Source organism: Nothoprocta perdicaria, unplaced genomic scaffold (genome assembly GCF_003342845.1).
Source record: "Nothoprocta perdicaria isolate Ctin4 unplaced genomic scaffold, notPer1 scaffold_13, whole genome shotgun sequence".
Taxonomy (NCBI): domain Eukaryota; kingdom Metazoa; phylum Chordata; class Aves; order Tinamiformes; family Tinamidae; genus Nothoprocta; species Nothoprocta perdicaria.
In genome coordinates this window covers 3,211,126-3,226,664 of record NW_020454427.1, presented here as the reverse complement: position 1 = coordinate 3,226,664, position 15,539 = coordinate 3,211,126, and the positions used below count along the sequence as shown (strand labels likewise).

At 50.0% G+C, this 15,539-nt stretch overlaps 1 protein-coding gene across 1 annotated transcript in view; it reads right to left on the bottom strand.

Annotated features, from left to right (window-relative positions):
• Positions 1–933: 933 nt before the first annotated feature.
• KIAA1211 (KIAA1211 ortholog) overlaps positions 934–15,539 on the bottom strand; it is a 71,525-nt gene continuing 56,919 nt past the window's right edge. Inside the window, exons 6-12 of the mRNA XM_026033566.1 lie at positions 10,987–11,151; positions 9,943–10,011; positions 8,766–8,948; positions 5,517–8,394; positions 4,365–4,555; positions 3,430–3,592; positions 934–2,196 (exon numbers count right to left, since the gene is read on the bottom strand). Coding sequence (XP_025889351.1) covers positions 2,036–2,196; positions 3,430–3,592; positions 4,365–4,555; positions 5,517–8,394; positions 8,766–8,948; positions 9,943–10,011; positions 10,987–11,151 — 3,810 coding nt within the window. The 3' untranslated portion in view covers positions 934–2,035. The remainder of the gene's footprint in view (positions 2,197–3,429; positions 3,593–4,364; positions 4,556–5,516; positions 8,395–8,765; positions 8,949–9,942; positions 10,012–10,986; positions 11,152–15,539) is intronic.

The window sequence follows — 15,539 nt, the reverse complement described above, 5'->3', positions numbered from 1 at the left end:
ACGTAGTGCAAATGTGCAGTAATTGAACATGAAATGTCACTGCTGAACATGTACCCCAGGAACCGCTGCCACCGTGGGCCGCGCGTAAGACGGGCTCCCCTGTCGCACTAGATACCCCCACGCTTAAGGAAACTCTGCTTTGACGCTCCAGATTCAGACCACTCTTCCTGAAAACTCTAGTCTATGTGCTAGAAGGGTAGCGTGTCTGGAAACTGGCATGCGCAACAGCACCTCGTTATGCTATGGTGCCTCTCTCTCTTTAGGTTCCTTAATCCTGACTTATTTCACCTTCTCCATAATTCTGCCTGACTCCTTTTCTTCCCCTTTCCTGGGGGAATGCTGGAGATGGATTTCAGGCAGTTTAGGTCTTGTAATTACAGCCCTGTAGTGCAGGCTTGTAAACGCAGATAACTTAGGAAGTGCTAAGTCTTGGTGCTAGCAGAACAAAAATAATGATGGCTCCAGCTCCTCCTTCAGGTATGTTTGCAGAGATTTTACTTGGAAGGTGGTAAGCACTTTTTTTCAAGTATCTGGGAGCAGCATTGCCCCTATTGTATAAAAACTTTAAAAGATGTATTTACAGTAAGGGGGAAAGTAGGTATTTTGAAGACTCTGCTTTTCAGTACAAAACTTCTCTCAAAAACGATCACTTAAGAGAGGAAGCGCAGGGGAGCGTGTTGGGGCCGGCCCGTGGGGGCGGTGCTGGTGTGAGCGGGACCCCCTCCCTCCCTCCCAGCGTGGCGGCGGGCCCTGCGCTGCCTCAGCTTGTGTCTCCAGCCCTCCTTGCAGTCAAGGAAGGGGAGGATATTGCACATTTAATTCACTTTTCTACTTTAATTTAAGGGCTTCTCTTCATGCTGCTCACAGCAGTATTTGGCTAAAACATTTCTGTAAAACCCATGTGGTAACAGGTCATAATGATACAATTTCCTCTCCTTAAATGATCTCCCCTTTGTAGTGCCACAGACTTTAAGACTCTCTAAGCCCTATGGCTAATGAATTTGAACGTCCCTCCTGAAAAGACATCCCTGTAAAATTCAAACTTGGGTGTGTTAAGGATTTATTTGCTAGGGTGGCTTTTTAAATGATAAACATAGCTCTTTGGGGCTGTTAAGGATAGAAAAAGTTTCACTGCATGATGGACTTTATCCTTTTTGTAAGTGGGAGGGCGCGACCCCTTCTATTTTGGTTGTAAAAGCAGTGCAGTGTTTGGCTGAGCTGGAGCTTATTTTAGTTCCTTACAATTGCTTTAACCATTCTCACTGGTAAGCAGCAGCTCTGCCCGCCTTAATAGGGCTGAGCAGGTCGTGCACTCACAGGACTAGGAGGAACACTCTGTCCCCGGCTTCCTTCTGGAGACTTTTGGGGGTTGTTTAAACAGTAGTTTTTGTTAGGCAGGGAGAACTGTTTTCTTCCTAACATGGAGGGAATACAGCTCCAGTGTATTAAAGCTAGCACAAAATACAGTAGGTAAATTCTTGGATTTGGATGCTACCATCTTCTTTCTTAGCATTTGCAGGTGGAAAGGTCTCCTGAAGTTCTTCCTTAAGGAAGAAACTCTCAACTAGCAAGTAGAACTAACAGTTGATACAGCTTAACAATTAAAAATAAATTGGGAAAAAGGGAGCATGCATCTTGCATCACTTGTCAACAACAGAGTTTTGAAAGGCTTTTCTAAGATCTCCCCTTGATGGGTAGAGATTGAAAGTTCCAGAGCCAAATTCTCCCAGAATTTCAAGAGCTTCTGAACAGAAGTTCTGGCCCTTATTGTTAGAATGGCTAAAATTTACACCAGCATCTGAGCAGTCTTCAATTTTTGAGAGTTTGGCTCTGAAATAAATTGCCTTGACCTCATTTAGCTACTTGCCGAAGGAAAGGACGATATGGTTTGAGTAGACTGTACAGGGAGCTGGAGCCAAAGGGTCGCAGGGTCTCGGTCGGTGTCGGCGCGCGGGCGGCGCTGCCCTGGSTAGGAAGCGGAAGGGAACTGAGGCCCGTGACCCGTCGCGCGCGAGCGGCGGCCGCGGAGCTGCCGCTACTTGATGATCTGCGGACAGTCACTCCAGGCCTTCGCTTTCCTCTTGGCCAGCGCCAGCCACGCCGGTTCCGTGGACACAGGGTTGGCTTCGGGCGTCGAGAATCTCTTGGCCACCTCCTTCGCCAGCGGCGTCGAGGGAACCGAATCCGAAATTTCCACTGGGTTTTCATGCGGGAGGGGGAGGAAACAGACATTAGCTGGAGACTGTATCCAGATACTGCATGTAGGCCCTGCAGATGTGATAGAGCTTCACAGAAAACTAACCCTTGATACTCATTTCCAACCCTTTTTGTTAAATCTCACCTTTGATTCTGTTCTCCAAATCATCCCATTAGCTGTCTCGGTAAAGAAACGTGATGAATAAAACATGGGCTTCAACTCTATAAGCAGAGCTGGAGATGGACATTGTAGGAGTCAGAGGGGAAGATTATTCAATTCTGAGGCAGTGGATGCCATTGAAGGCAACCTGAGACCTAGAGATTTTACTCTAAAAAGCCTAATTCAAAAAATAAACAGACTGTTTTMTTTTATTCACCAAAGAACTTTAAGTGCTCAGATTCAGACAAGCTATTTTTAGTAGCATCATTCTGCAGGTTTGGGATGCTTTATGAAGTTTTAATCTTGCATGGATCATGGAAATCATTTATTTTTCTTTTTAATACAGCTTTAATGACTTAGTTTTATCYGTAAGAAGCAAATGAAGAGCACCAGCAATTGTTGCTGTCAACAACCACTTGCTGTGGCTCTACCTTCTTATCAAGTCCTGTTGTGTGAGGCTGGGGYGCAGGTCTGAAATACACCAACTTTTCTCCCGGACCTGGGGGGGTCTTGTTTGAACCTTTTTGGTCCTTAGACTAGGGCTCAGCCAACCTGAGGATGTGAATCAAGTCCTAGACCTAACCGTAGGAGACCAAATCAGCATTTCCATTACACATGTATGTGCTGTGTTTGTGCAGTCTCCAAGTAAAACACAAGTATTGGGAGGCAGCTACACTGTGGACCCAGCTGCACCAACAGGCACTCCAGGCAGGAGCCGAGGGGCCGCGTTCCCTACAGAAGCATCAGCATCCACCGTGCGACGCCGTTCCAGGCTCTGCTCGCGGGGAGCTGCCAGGCCAGAGCGTTGCCCTGTCCCGGGCACGAGTGACAGTCCCGACGGCTGCRCTGGTGCCTCCAAACTCGGCCGCTGCCTGCACTGGCCGTCAAGGAAGCTTTACAAACACTTGCTCAGTGGCTGGCTGTACGCTTCTCCCAGAAGAGCAAACGCAGACGTGTTTGCAATGTGCAGGGGGGTGTATGGGACGCAAGAAGGGACCCGCTGGCTTCCCCCAAACCACAGGGTGCTACTGCTGAGYGCACAGCCCCCGCGGGGATGCGCCTTCCCGCCGTACCTGTCACTGAAGTTGGAAGCGTGTTGGACTTCTTGAGCTGCTCCCTCCTTTCCAGCCTCGACACAGCCGTCTCCAGTTTCTTCTCCCCTTCCTGGGGTGCGGGTTTCTGCAGGGTGCTCCCTTTGCTGCTGCTTTTGCTGTCGGACTGACTACTCAGAGCAGCCTGGAGCGGAGAAGGAGGATTGTTAGGTGAGAAGGGCGAAGGGGAGACGTCGCTGCCCCTCCCTGAGCCCTCCTTTAGGCGAGGAATCAAAGCCTGACACTCCAAAAACTAATTGTTACTCAAAAGTTGGCAAAAGAAAACGCAGCAAAACTATATTTATCAAGCTGTGCTTCCATTAAAATACTGAATATTTTGAGCCAGTGCTACCTGCTAAAGAGCCCTGAAGAACAACACGTATGGTCGGGCACCTCGCACCTCATGCACCGCTCTATGTCTCTAATCATGCCTGGTCATTCAGATGTTTGGGTCTCAGAAGAGACACTCAATTATCAGTTACCCACACAGTTTCTGGTATCTACAGATGTGGTATCTACACACAGCTGCACTGCTTATATAGCCCCACTTCTGTACTGCAGGGAGAAGCGTTTTGCTTAGTTCAGCAACAGAAAAACCCAAATTACAGTAAATACCTATTTATAAAACAACAAAGGAGAAATGCTGGATTCAGTGCCCGTTTCAAGCATGAAACCTTTGAGTACTACATGTGACATTTCTTCATCCACTTGATGGTAATAATGCAAGTTCTAATAAACCCCAGCCATGTTCACCTGTAACTCAACATTCCAGCAGTTCTCCCCGGGTGCTGAGGTTCAGCATCGTGGTCACTTGGCTCTGAAGGCCCTTGTGGCAGGTGACCCTCGTGCTGCTGCACCGGCCGATGGCTGCCCCGCCACCCCCCTTTCTGCGGCGTCAGTTTATCAAGATTGCTCACGTTCTCCTTGGCCAGCTTCTCTGCTTGCTTCGCCTCCCTGGCCTGTCTCCTCTCTTCCCTCGTGGCCTGCTGCTCACGAAACCCCTTCTGTTTTTGAAGGGCTAATGTAATCCAAAGCGGCTGTGAAGTTTCCACTTTTTCCATCAGTTTAGAGCCATCTAAGGAGTGTCTGCTCTGCAGGACTGGCTTTTCTGCAAGAAAAAGTGACAGAAAGGGGTTGAGTCGTATACAACAGCTCTTGTCCCCAGCACAGCAGTACAACTTTTCTCCACGTGAAAGCTCTGCATTAAACTCTTTGAATTCCAAGCTGTTCACAAGCTTTTGCAAAGGGCAAGCTAAATTCTGAAAACCTCCAGATCTTTTTCAGAAAATTCAGACCTAATTCAAYGTTCTCATATGGCTGTCCAAATTTATCTTCTGAAAACCAGAAACCCCCAAGCCTGTTGCAGACACAGATGAGACAGAGTAGCTCAGCACACAGTCTCCCTACCGATGCTCGTGAACTGGTCCTTTACACCCGCGAGGGAAGGCAGCCAAGCCCCTAGAGTGGCTGCTGGTGCTGCCCCGACATGCTCCATACGTCCTTTAAAAGCAAAGGTGGAAGGAAAAAGTGCAACTACACCTGTGCTCAAAGGGACTGCAAAAATAAGCATCAGTTGCACTAAAATGCAGTTCTACAAATGTCTTAAAGGTTTGCAGAAGTCAGGAATGGAAGAAATGGGATTCCCAATTAAACACTGAAACCTTCTGCTGGGTAACCTTGTGCCTACGAGAGCGCTCTGTTCCTGGGGCRCAGAACTCGCGCAGAGGTGCCCTGGGCTTCCAGCCTTGCTTGGCGGCGCCAGTGCGGCCCTTGGATTGTTCTGCTGCTGGTGCCCTGTGGCCAGCTGTACTGGGTACAGGATTTGCCCACAGATTCCTTTTAGGAATTCCTTTAGGAATTCCTAAATTCCTTTAGGGCTGAGGTTCTGTGAATGAGGCTATGGGAAGGGGACACCCTACTCATCTGCACAACCCCAGCAAAGCGCTGGCTCTCCACAAGTAACACACCGAGCAACTATGATAGTTGAACACCAAATTTCCACTTCTGGATGCCCATATCCCATCCTGGAGACACAGACAACAGTTAAAGGGCCTTTCCAAAGCACCCACCTTTTTTCAGTGGCTCGGGCTTTTTGTCATTCCTTTCTCTCCATGGGATACTTAAAGACGGGAAGAACGATTTCTTTTCCCTGGTCTCCTCCTCTTCGCTCCTGCAGGCGCTGAGGGCGGCGGCGGGCGCTGCGCTGCCTCTGCCTTCCCTTTTCCAGCCGCCGTCYGACTCGGCCTTCACCAGCTTCGGCCCCGGGGCGTCCGCCAAGCCCGACCTGTTCAGCCTGGAGAGAGGGGAGGCCGGCGGCGTCTGGCTGCTGGGCTTGGGGGCCAGCGCCGGCTTCTGGGCGCCCAGCGCCCTGCCCGGCAGCTTCTCGGGAGCGGGGGCAGCTGCGGGCGCCGGGGCGGCCGCTGGCGGCGCCGGCTCCATCGCAGCGGCTCGAGGCTCTTTCAGGTCTTTCACGTCCCCAGGAGCAGCTGCCCTTGCTGCTCCCGGCGACGCGCTCCCCTGCGCTGCAAACACGGCCGAGTCTTTCTCACCTTCGGCTGCAACGAGCGGGTCGGGCACCCCGTCAAAGCTGTCCCCGGCGCTGTACCTTTTCTTTTTCCTCTGCTCGACCTGCTGATCATAATGGAAGCGCAGAGAGTAGTTTGTCCTCCGTAACTTAATTCCGAAAGGAGAAGAGTTTTCTTCTCCATTTGGTGTTGCTTTATCTGCTTTCCTTGTGCTGTTATTCTGCTGATTTTCCAAAGCACCTGGCAACTCTGCCTGAGAYGATTCTTTGCCTGGAGAATGAGGAAAACTTGGAACAAGAAAAGATGGAAGATCTTTTGCAAATTTACAGCCCTCTGTGTTGTCTGTCACCTCGCTAGGGGCTTCCGACTTTTCCTTTGCCGCTTCAGGCGTGTTATCCTTAAGAGCRCCCTCTCCACCGGGGCCGGCGGATGAGCCGGCGCCTCTCCCCGCGGTCACCGCCTCTTTGCCCGYTGCCGCGCTCGCTCCCTCAGTGTCTGGGCTGGTTTTTGAAGATTCTGCGAACTTCTGCCAYGCCGGCGTGATGGAGAACTTGGCGTTTGCGGACAGGGTCTTCCTGAGGTTGCCGTGGGGCGCGCCGCGGCCGCGGGGGCTCCAGTCGTCGCTGTGCCGGCAGGCGCCGCCCCGCTCCTTCTCGCCGTACTTGCCGCTCTCGGCGCTCTTGAGGATGCGCGAGCGGATGGAGGCCCACTCGGCCAGCATGGCCTGGCTGCTGAGCGCCTCCTGCGCCTGCCTCGTCCTGGCGCTGCCGGCCCTGGGCTCCGGCGCCCTTCTCGGGGCCTTCTCCGGCGAGGGCACGTCCACGGGTTTGCGTTCCTCGGCCAAACCGAGCAGCGATTTACAGGCCGTGTCCTTGATCTGGTTCAGGTTGACGGCGGCGCCGCAGAGCTGCGCTCCGGTCACCAGGATGGCCGTGTGCGGGACGCCCCCGGAGGAGGGCAGCGTGCGGGAGCCCCTGGTGCAGGCGAGGGCCCTGTGCTCCCTGCTGGGGGAGGCCGGGAGCCCCGCGGCCCTGCCRGGCACCACGGGGCTCAGGTTCACCTTCTGGAACAGGATCTGCTTCTCCCCAGAAGAYACCTGGAATGTGAAGGATCGGGATGCAGTCTGCCTTTCATCCACCTCCTGCCACCTCAGCTCTTCCCCTAGTCGCTTCTGCTCCTGGGCCTCAACCTCTCTCTTCAGTTTCTGGACTAGCATTTCCTCCGCTGTTTTATTCTCTTTCTCTGGCTGTTTGATGTTCTGGGGTCTTGAGTCTTCTTGGAGCTTCTCCTCTACTGGGTGCTGGTCAGCTCCTCCACAAGACAGAAGATCCTTGTCCTGTTGTTCTTCTAAGGATTTCTCTTGTTCTTGTTGCTTTTCCTGAAGACTTTGTCCTTCTGCATCTATCTTCTGCTCTTCCAGCTTGCTCTGTTCTTGTTCCTTTGGCTCCTCTTGCTTCCCCAGTCCATCTTGCTGCACACTGTCTTCACTCTCCATGTGCATTTGCTTGGTGAGCTTATGTTTTCTCTGCTCTTCCCGTTTCTGTTGCTTCTCCAGCACTTGCTGGGGTTGCTCCTCCTCCATCTTTTCTCCTTCTTCCTCCTTCAAATGCTGCCTTTGTTCCTCTGGTTTCTCTTGCTGTTTGACGGTCTCGGCCTCTTTCTCATCCACCAGTCTCACTTCAGCCTCTTGCAGCTCTTTCTCCAGCTCTTGTCTCTGTTTCTCTTGCCTGTTCTCTTCCTCCAGCTCTTTTTGTTCCTCCAGATGTTTTTGCTGTTCTTCTTGACACTGCCTTTCAATCTCATGTTGCCTCAGCTCTTCCAGCTCTAGCCTCTTCTGCTCCTCCAGCTCTTGTCTCTGCTGCTCCTCCAGCTCCCTGCACCTCTGCAGCTCCCGTTCCCGCTGCTTCTGCTCCTCGAGTTCTCTCCTCTGCTGCTCCTCCAGTTCCTGGCGCTTCTCCTCCTCCAGCTTTTGCCTCTGATGCTTCTCCAGCTCCTTGTGCCTCTGCTGCTCCAGCTCGTGCCTCTTCTCCTCCTCCTGGAGTGTTTCCTGGCGTCGTCTCTCCTCTTCCTCGTGTGTTWGCTCCTCAGTTTTCAAAGATGTCTCTGCTTCCAGGAGCTGCTGCTGGCTCTCCTCTTCGCAAGGCCTCCTTTCCTGCTCTTTCTGCAACTGCTCAAGTTCTTGGCACCTCTGCTCTTCCATTTCTCTTTGTTCCTCCATCTCTACAATCTGCCTTATCCTTTCGGCCTCAAAGATCCCCCAGTGATCTTCGATTCTCCTCTTTTCTGCCAGCTGAAGCTCCCTCTGTTCATCTTTGTTCTGGATGAGCCTGTCTGCTGTGATGTAAGCTGGGTACCTTTCTGTGTACAGCTCAGGGTCTAGATCCTCTGGCTCAAATTCTGTTACTGTTAAACTCTGTGATCCCTACAGTGGGGAGACAAGTCTGCTGTTACTTTGTATTCTACTRTTTTTTTTTCTTTTTACAATAATATCATTTCCGAGGCATCATATTCCAGTTTATGTTATGTTACATCACAGTACATTACAGACACCCACCCATGACACAAACTTACTGGAACGATGTCCTTTAAAAAAAAATTAAACCACTGCAAGAGTGATAAAAATATAATGCTCAGTAATGGATCACCATTAGATATCCATGAACTAAGGCAGGCAGAGAGCTGCCACCGCCATGCGGATGGAAGCCCAAGGAACAGGCCCCAAGTTTCTGTTCTGTGACTTAGAATCCCACTCTTTAAGCTTCAAGTATCCAGGGGTGACCRGCAGCTCGGTACCTTTGTTAATCTCCTGTGTTTTCTTGACATCTGCTGCTTTTTTGGCTTTACTGACAGCTTGTGTTTAGCTGCACTGTTGTCCAGACGAGCAACCGCCTGGGGAACCGCATCCAAATTGATCGTTTCAATTGTGCCCGAGCAGGAAAACTGTCTTTTTGGCCGAGACGATTTGACTGGGGCGACCTGTTTGCATCACAAACACAGACAAGTTATTACCAAGCTTTTTGTTTCATTTAAAAAATAGATAGTCAAACCTTTGCAGTTTTGAATTCAAAAGTGGTTATTAGCAGAGAAGATTTCAAATCCAATTTCCAAATCCCACTGTAGGAATCAGTGACATTAGTCATGAAAGTTAGGGCTGTAACAGTTTCCTGTTTCCAGCACCACACACTTTCATACTTTTCAGCTAAAATTTAAATTACTTACTTGGATCACTGTAACAATCTTTTTTTTKGGGGGGGCAGCACTTCAGTTCCACTCTGAAGTTGTTGGGAATGAGCAGGGCAAAGACGGAGCTGTCAGCAACGTCCCTAAGACATTTCAAAGTTTGCTTAACGGGAGCTGCCCAGGCGAGCACCAGGGAGAGCAGGACAGCAAAAGCCAGCTGGCTGGGGCGCTCTCTTGTGCTGCGCAGGGCGGCTGCAGCGGGCGCCCCACGCACCGTGCTTGGCACGAGCCAAGCGGGAAAGGCAGCTACAGAAACAGCACGGAGAGAACACCCCGTGCAGGGGCCCAACTGCACGTACACTGTTTGCAAGACAGCTCCGTCATCTTCGGAGGCTAAATACATGCAAATTAGGGAACCAATCACTTAAAAAGCTGATGGAATATTTTGCATACACTTCCTGAATTACATGTTGGCAAACAAAGTATGAGAAGTACTTATGAAAATTATGGCTCTGTGATTAATAAATGCAAGGCGGGAATGCTGCGGGACCTGCACCCACTGAGCTGGGCTCAGCTTCCTGCACAGCCCTCCAGGCAGGACAGGCTCCTCAGCCCTACTTGCTGCTCGCTGCCTAGCTGCTGCTGCAGACCCAAAACAACAACGTTCACAGGGGCTTTGGATGAAAATGAAACAACGAAATGGRTGTCACAGTAAAAAGCGACTGTTAAACCTCTAACGTTTTAAATCAGAAAGGCATTCAGAACAGGCCCAGCATGAAAGATTCCCTACCTTTGCTTCCACTTCGTGTCCTGCTCCAGGCAGATTCATAGTCCTCAACAGATCTGCAGTATCAATTGACTAGAAAACAAGGTTACCACAGCCCAATATCAGTGTGTGAAAGATCCAACAAACCCATTCGAAGAACTTGTAGAATCGTGCAATTTACATATGGAAAACATATTCCATATGCAAATAAATATATGTCATAAATATATTTCTTTATATTTAATGCATTTTTTACATTATTTTCTGTCACAGCAAAACCAATGGAGAAACCCCTGGAGCGCCAGCCAGCCGTGGTGCCATGGGCACGGGCTGAGGCCCGTGTGTCCCTGCAGGACGCGAGGGGCTCCACACGGCGCCTGGGCTCTCGGGCCACTTGTGCAGAGGCAACGGGCACAGGCAGCTTCCTTGGAGCCCTTCTCCGTTCCCCTCTGCTCCCCGATTCCCTTGGGCCACGACAACACCCTTAGGGGATTTCTAGACAAGTATCAGCACTACCTGTGCTCCTGCGCTATCTCAACAAGCCCTTCCRGGCTCCGGAGTGTCTGTAGCTCCTGGTATGGGTAGCTCTATGGATCACTACCTCAGTTACACCAGACACTTGGATTCACGGATATTTATAAAGTACTTTTTTCCCATGTTTGTTCTTAAGCTTCTGTTCCACGAGAAGGCGGATGCTTGCTCTGGAACCAATTATTTTACTGATTTAGGCTCCAGCCCCTCTCATTTTGGAAGGATTTTTGGTTGTGTCATGCTGTGCTGCACACAGCCTCCCATGCTGGGAAATCCACAGAATTCTTCCGTCTGACATAAATCCCTGTCCTCCAGGCTCGCTGTGAGCGTTGTCTGCTCAGCTGGATGCTCAGAGCAGACGTTCAAACCGCTGGCTCGTAGCGTCCTGCTCAGGACGCCAAGAGCTTCTATTCCCTGATGGTCTGAGAGCCCCAGCCAGAGCGCCCAGGCACGGAGCAGAGCCCGGAGYGGCGCTCGGCCGCTGGATGCCCCGCCAAGCCCCGGGACACCGGGAACAGGTCCATCTGAAGCACTCACTTTATTGCCACCGTCTGGCAGCGCCGTGACCTGCTCAGTGTCAACCTCCATGGGGGCACCGAGCAGCAGATCCTCTTCGACGCTGGCGTTTGCCTCCCCCGTTGTCCTCATAGAAACTGTCATTTGTGGGGGCTGCCCAAACTTAATATTCTTGGCCAACTGTTGCTGAAAAACGAGAACAAAAACAAGAGGTATTTAAATTACGAACAGAATAAGCCAAGTCTAACGGTGCACCCTTTCTCCCCGTGCAGATGCTGGGGCTCTGGACAGGAGCCCAGCTGGAGGCGCGCGCTGCCTTTTTAATCTAGGTTCCTATGTTAACRCTTTCCTTATATCATGTATTGCTATAGTGAAGCTCACTTCCAGGTTTTAGATGTGAAGTGTCTGCCACATGCTTGCCTTAAAGGGCCACATTCTCAGGGAGGGAAGCCCAGCTTCTCTGAGACACTGGAGCTCACAGGAACTGCCCGACCTGCAGCAGCTCTTGTGGCTGCCTCATCACCACCTCTGCACAAGAAGGTTTATTCACGGGTGTTCCAGGACGTCTATGGATAAAAGAGCTTCGGAGCTTCCACGCCACATATTTCCCTTGTAGTCATCTCCTAAGCGTCACAAGAAAATACTCTTGAATTGCATCAGTGATGAACAAGAAAAGAGCATATAGTATCTGCCAGCAGGTAAACGATCTGAGGAGATTGCAGCCTTGAATAATGCTGGGCTGCACACCACCAAGTCTGTGAAAGTAAATATCTTTATAGCACAAGAGCTAAATTCTCTCGAAAATTCTCCTGCCTTAGTCTCTTCCAAGGAGAGCAAGTTCTCCAGGGGGATCTCCCAACTCTGCCTTTTGTTGTTGTGAGCACCTCTGGCTCAGCAACGTACACATCAGGATCTGGATCAGGATCTGCCCTACGCGACGCCAGCTACACACCCAGACTCCACCAGGAATTTCCCTTGGAGAAGTGCAGAGGATTTACAGGAGCTGTTCTGTAAAACAAGGACATTTCTTCTTCCCTGTGTGCTGGAACTGGTATCACACCCTGGGCAAGGAGCTGCTGGGGAATAAACCTTTTAATGGCAGTGGGTAGAACTCTGACAGGGCTCAGGGCAGGACAGTCTTGGGTGCCACCACTGCACAGTGGATTGGACCCCTATGTAAAGTTTATCCATGATATCCCCAYGCCCCTGGCAGGTCTCGACATCGAACTTCATAAGGTGCTTTCCAATTTGAGGTGGCTCCTCTCTCTTCATCCTCACACTCCTAGGCACATTCCTAGGCAAGTGGTTCTCCCAGGCAGAAAACGGCAACTGCCAAAACGGGCCGAGCAACTGCTCAAAGAGACYGAGGATTTCAGCACGTGCCCCATGCTCAGAACACACACCCATGTATTTATTGCTTGAAATGYGCTTTGGAAGAAGGAATGGTGGCTTGTTCACCTGATTTGCTGCTACCCTACTGCTGGTGAATGAATGGTGAGGTGCACGTGAACGGAGCTATTGCACAGAACAGTCACACACTTCAGAAAGAGCAGCTTTTCTAACTGAGGTCTAGGCTGCTTGAGGCCTGTGCTGTATATTTATATATGCTCAAAAATGCTAAAATGATCATTTTCCTGGTATTTCCAGGAAACAGAATATTTGCAATTGTTTCTGAACTGTATGCAGTCTTCAAAATTATTTCAAAACATTAAAGATTTGTTTTTTCCTCAGATGTGCGTAAATTAGTTTCAACGCTGAAGATTTGCAAATCTTCATATTCCTTCTGTACACAAGGCTCTTYAAGTATTTATTACCAGCATTTTAGAACAAATCTATCTTAATTAAATAAACTCTATTAATAGAGTTACTAATTTACATTGGTCCTTTTTTTTTCAGTGCATTTAATCTCCAAGGCCACTGTTGAATACTAAATGTAAAAATCTCAACTAACTTACTGTTACCACAGAGCAAATTCATTCTTATTGTTTCCAAGTGGTTTAAAACCTGCTTTGTTCTTTTTGAAACGTCCTTTTACTCTAACTATAGGGCAATTGTCCTCTCTCCCTCTCTTTCAAAAAAAAAAAAAAAAAAAAGCATTTAAATCATAAAACCCCTAAAAATGCAACCCAGAAAAAATTAAAAGCACAAAGGTTTTGCTTGAAAGTTCACAGATCAGTGTCTAATCCAAAAATGGACAGATGCATGAAATTAAGCTGCGGGGCCGCAGAGAATAGACTCAATGTACAGCATCTGTTTAAAATTCTTCGGAAGTTTTAGACACATATTCCTGACCAYGGACTATAACGGCTGAAAATTCCCCGTGCTGACAGCCCATGGATGACGGTGGCCTAAGGAGGATTACCTGCGACTCCAACTATYAGAAGAGTAAAATGTCATGTTTGCCACTGCTACCCACATGCAATCACACACAGGATGTTTGGATACCCTCGCAGGAATCGCCACAGCTGGATACTGCTCACAGTTAARTGGACTTGGTCTCCTGGTTTCTATGAGAAGGCTTGAAATGGGGCAGCCCCAATCACCAGCCTGTCTCCAAGTCAGCTTGCCAGCTATTCCCAGAAGGAGGAGCTGAACGTTTGGGGCCTGCAGTTCCTGCTAAGCTGCCCCAGCTCCCCCAGGCTTTGCCGGAGCCCCAGGCTGCAGCCAGTGCCCAGGCTGCTTCCACAGCCCATTCTGAGCAGCCAAACGGCAGCACGAAGGGGCGGCTGCCACGGCCACCCGCGCAGAGGAGCTCCCGAGCAACATCCCCAGCTGCGTCCCAGGCCAGGCCTCCCTCTCCTTTTGTCTCCAAGGCTGGAAAGGGTCCATGGCGCTGGCAAGGGGAGGTGCCAGGTGCCCGGCAGCGCCCCGGTCATGTCATGGGGGCCCTGGGGCGCCGCGCAGCCAGACCCAGCACCCAGTCCCGCTTCCCGCCGGGCACTGCCAGGCCCGGGCCGCGGCCCTCCGAGCCGCCGCAGAGCGTGGAGCCGGAGCCYGGGCAGCACCACGGGAGCTGCTCTCGCCAACGGCCCTCACGTTGCATCCCAGGGCAATTCCCAATCACACATTTATTCTGCAAGTCAAAGAGCTTGTGCTTTCCAAAGCGCCCTCTGTATCCGCACAGGAAATGCCACGGAGCAAACTTGCCCTCCTAGCCGGCAGCGAGCGCAGCCCGGACCACGCGGCTCCTCTTCCCCTCCCATATGGCTCCCCTTCCGCGCACATGTTGGATTCAACCCCTGGAATCACAGGGTCCTTGGTGCTTGGAGTGGATCCAAACCTGGGAAGGAGCTCACTGCGTCCAGTYTAAAGTCAAAATAGCAGTCTGCACTACTTGGCTGTTTCTATTCAAACAAGTGTTACAAAAAATGCCATGGGTAATATTTTTGCCTTCCATTCAGATGTCTATTTTCTCAGGTATGCTTGCAATGCCCACATATTTAAATTCTGTCTTCTAGTCATATAGTTATATATAATTGTGAAATAATGAATGCATAATAAATACTTACCCAAGAACTAGCAAACTGCTAAGTCTAAGACCTCACCTGCAAACTCCAGAAATTTGTTTTGAATTCAATGGTCATTTAGGGACTTTTCCATTATGAATTTGTCTCCATGCTTCCTGAGCTGCTATAAATGTTTCACTCACCACAATGCTCTACGGCAAGGTGCTTTACCAACTATAAATTATAAAAAGAAATATCTTTTTCTTTTGGCTTAAACCTGTTACTAGTTTTAATTGATGTCCCCATGTTCTCCAGCTGAGAAAGATTGAATAATTGTTCTCTATTCACCTCTCCAATTCCACTCACAATTTTATGCCTCTCTATTATATTCCCTTCCCCATCATTTCTTTTCCAAGGTGAAAAGACAGTTTACATAGCTGTTCTCCTCATGGAAGCTGCTCCCCATCTTTGTCTGAACAGGCAATTTGCAGCATATCTAAATTAGCACAACACTGCAAACAGGCAATTCTTCTTTTAGTCAGAGAGAATAACTTGGAAAGCACATTGTAAAAAAGTAATTTTGGAGGCTTTAGAATGTAAACCAGATAAAAAATAACAATGTTGGACTACCTGAAAAGGGGTAAATCCTGTACGGGGCAGTATTATCACACGTGTTGGCCTAAGGCACAAGAGGGAAGTGTTGGGCTCTAGTGCTGAAGCAACGTGCCTGGTTTGGGCCAGCAAAGAGCTGGGAGTGCAGCTGGGAGTGGGAAAGAGCATGGAATGGCAGAGGGGCTGTAGAGATATGTAATTCTCTACAGAAATTCAGAAAATCTATATGCAGAAGAAGATTCCAGGATGAAAAGTAGCAACAGATGACTCAGGGGTCTAAAATTTGACCAAGAACTAGAAACAGGGAGCGGGCTGGTTCCTAGATGGACAAGGCCGGAGCCAGAGCCGGCCCATAACACCTGTGGGGGCTGGACAGGCCTGGGGACCTGGGAGCTGCAGCTGCAGGGAGGCAGGGAAGGAGACACGGAAGAAGGCAGGCAGGGAAGGAGGCATGGAAGAAGGCAGGCAGGGAAGGAGGGAAGGATTTTCTACAACAGGGAGCCAAAAAAATGGGAA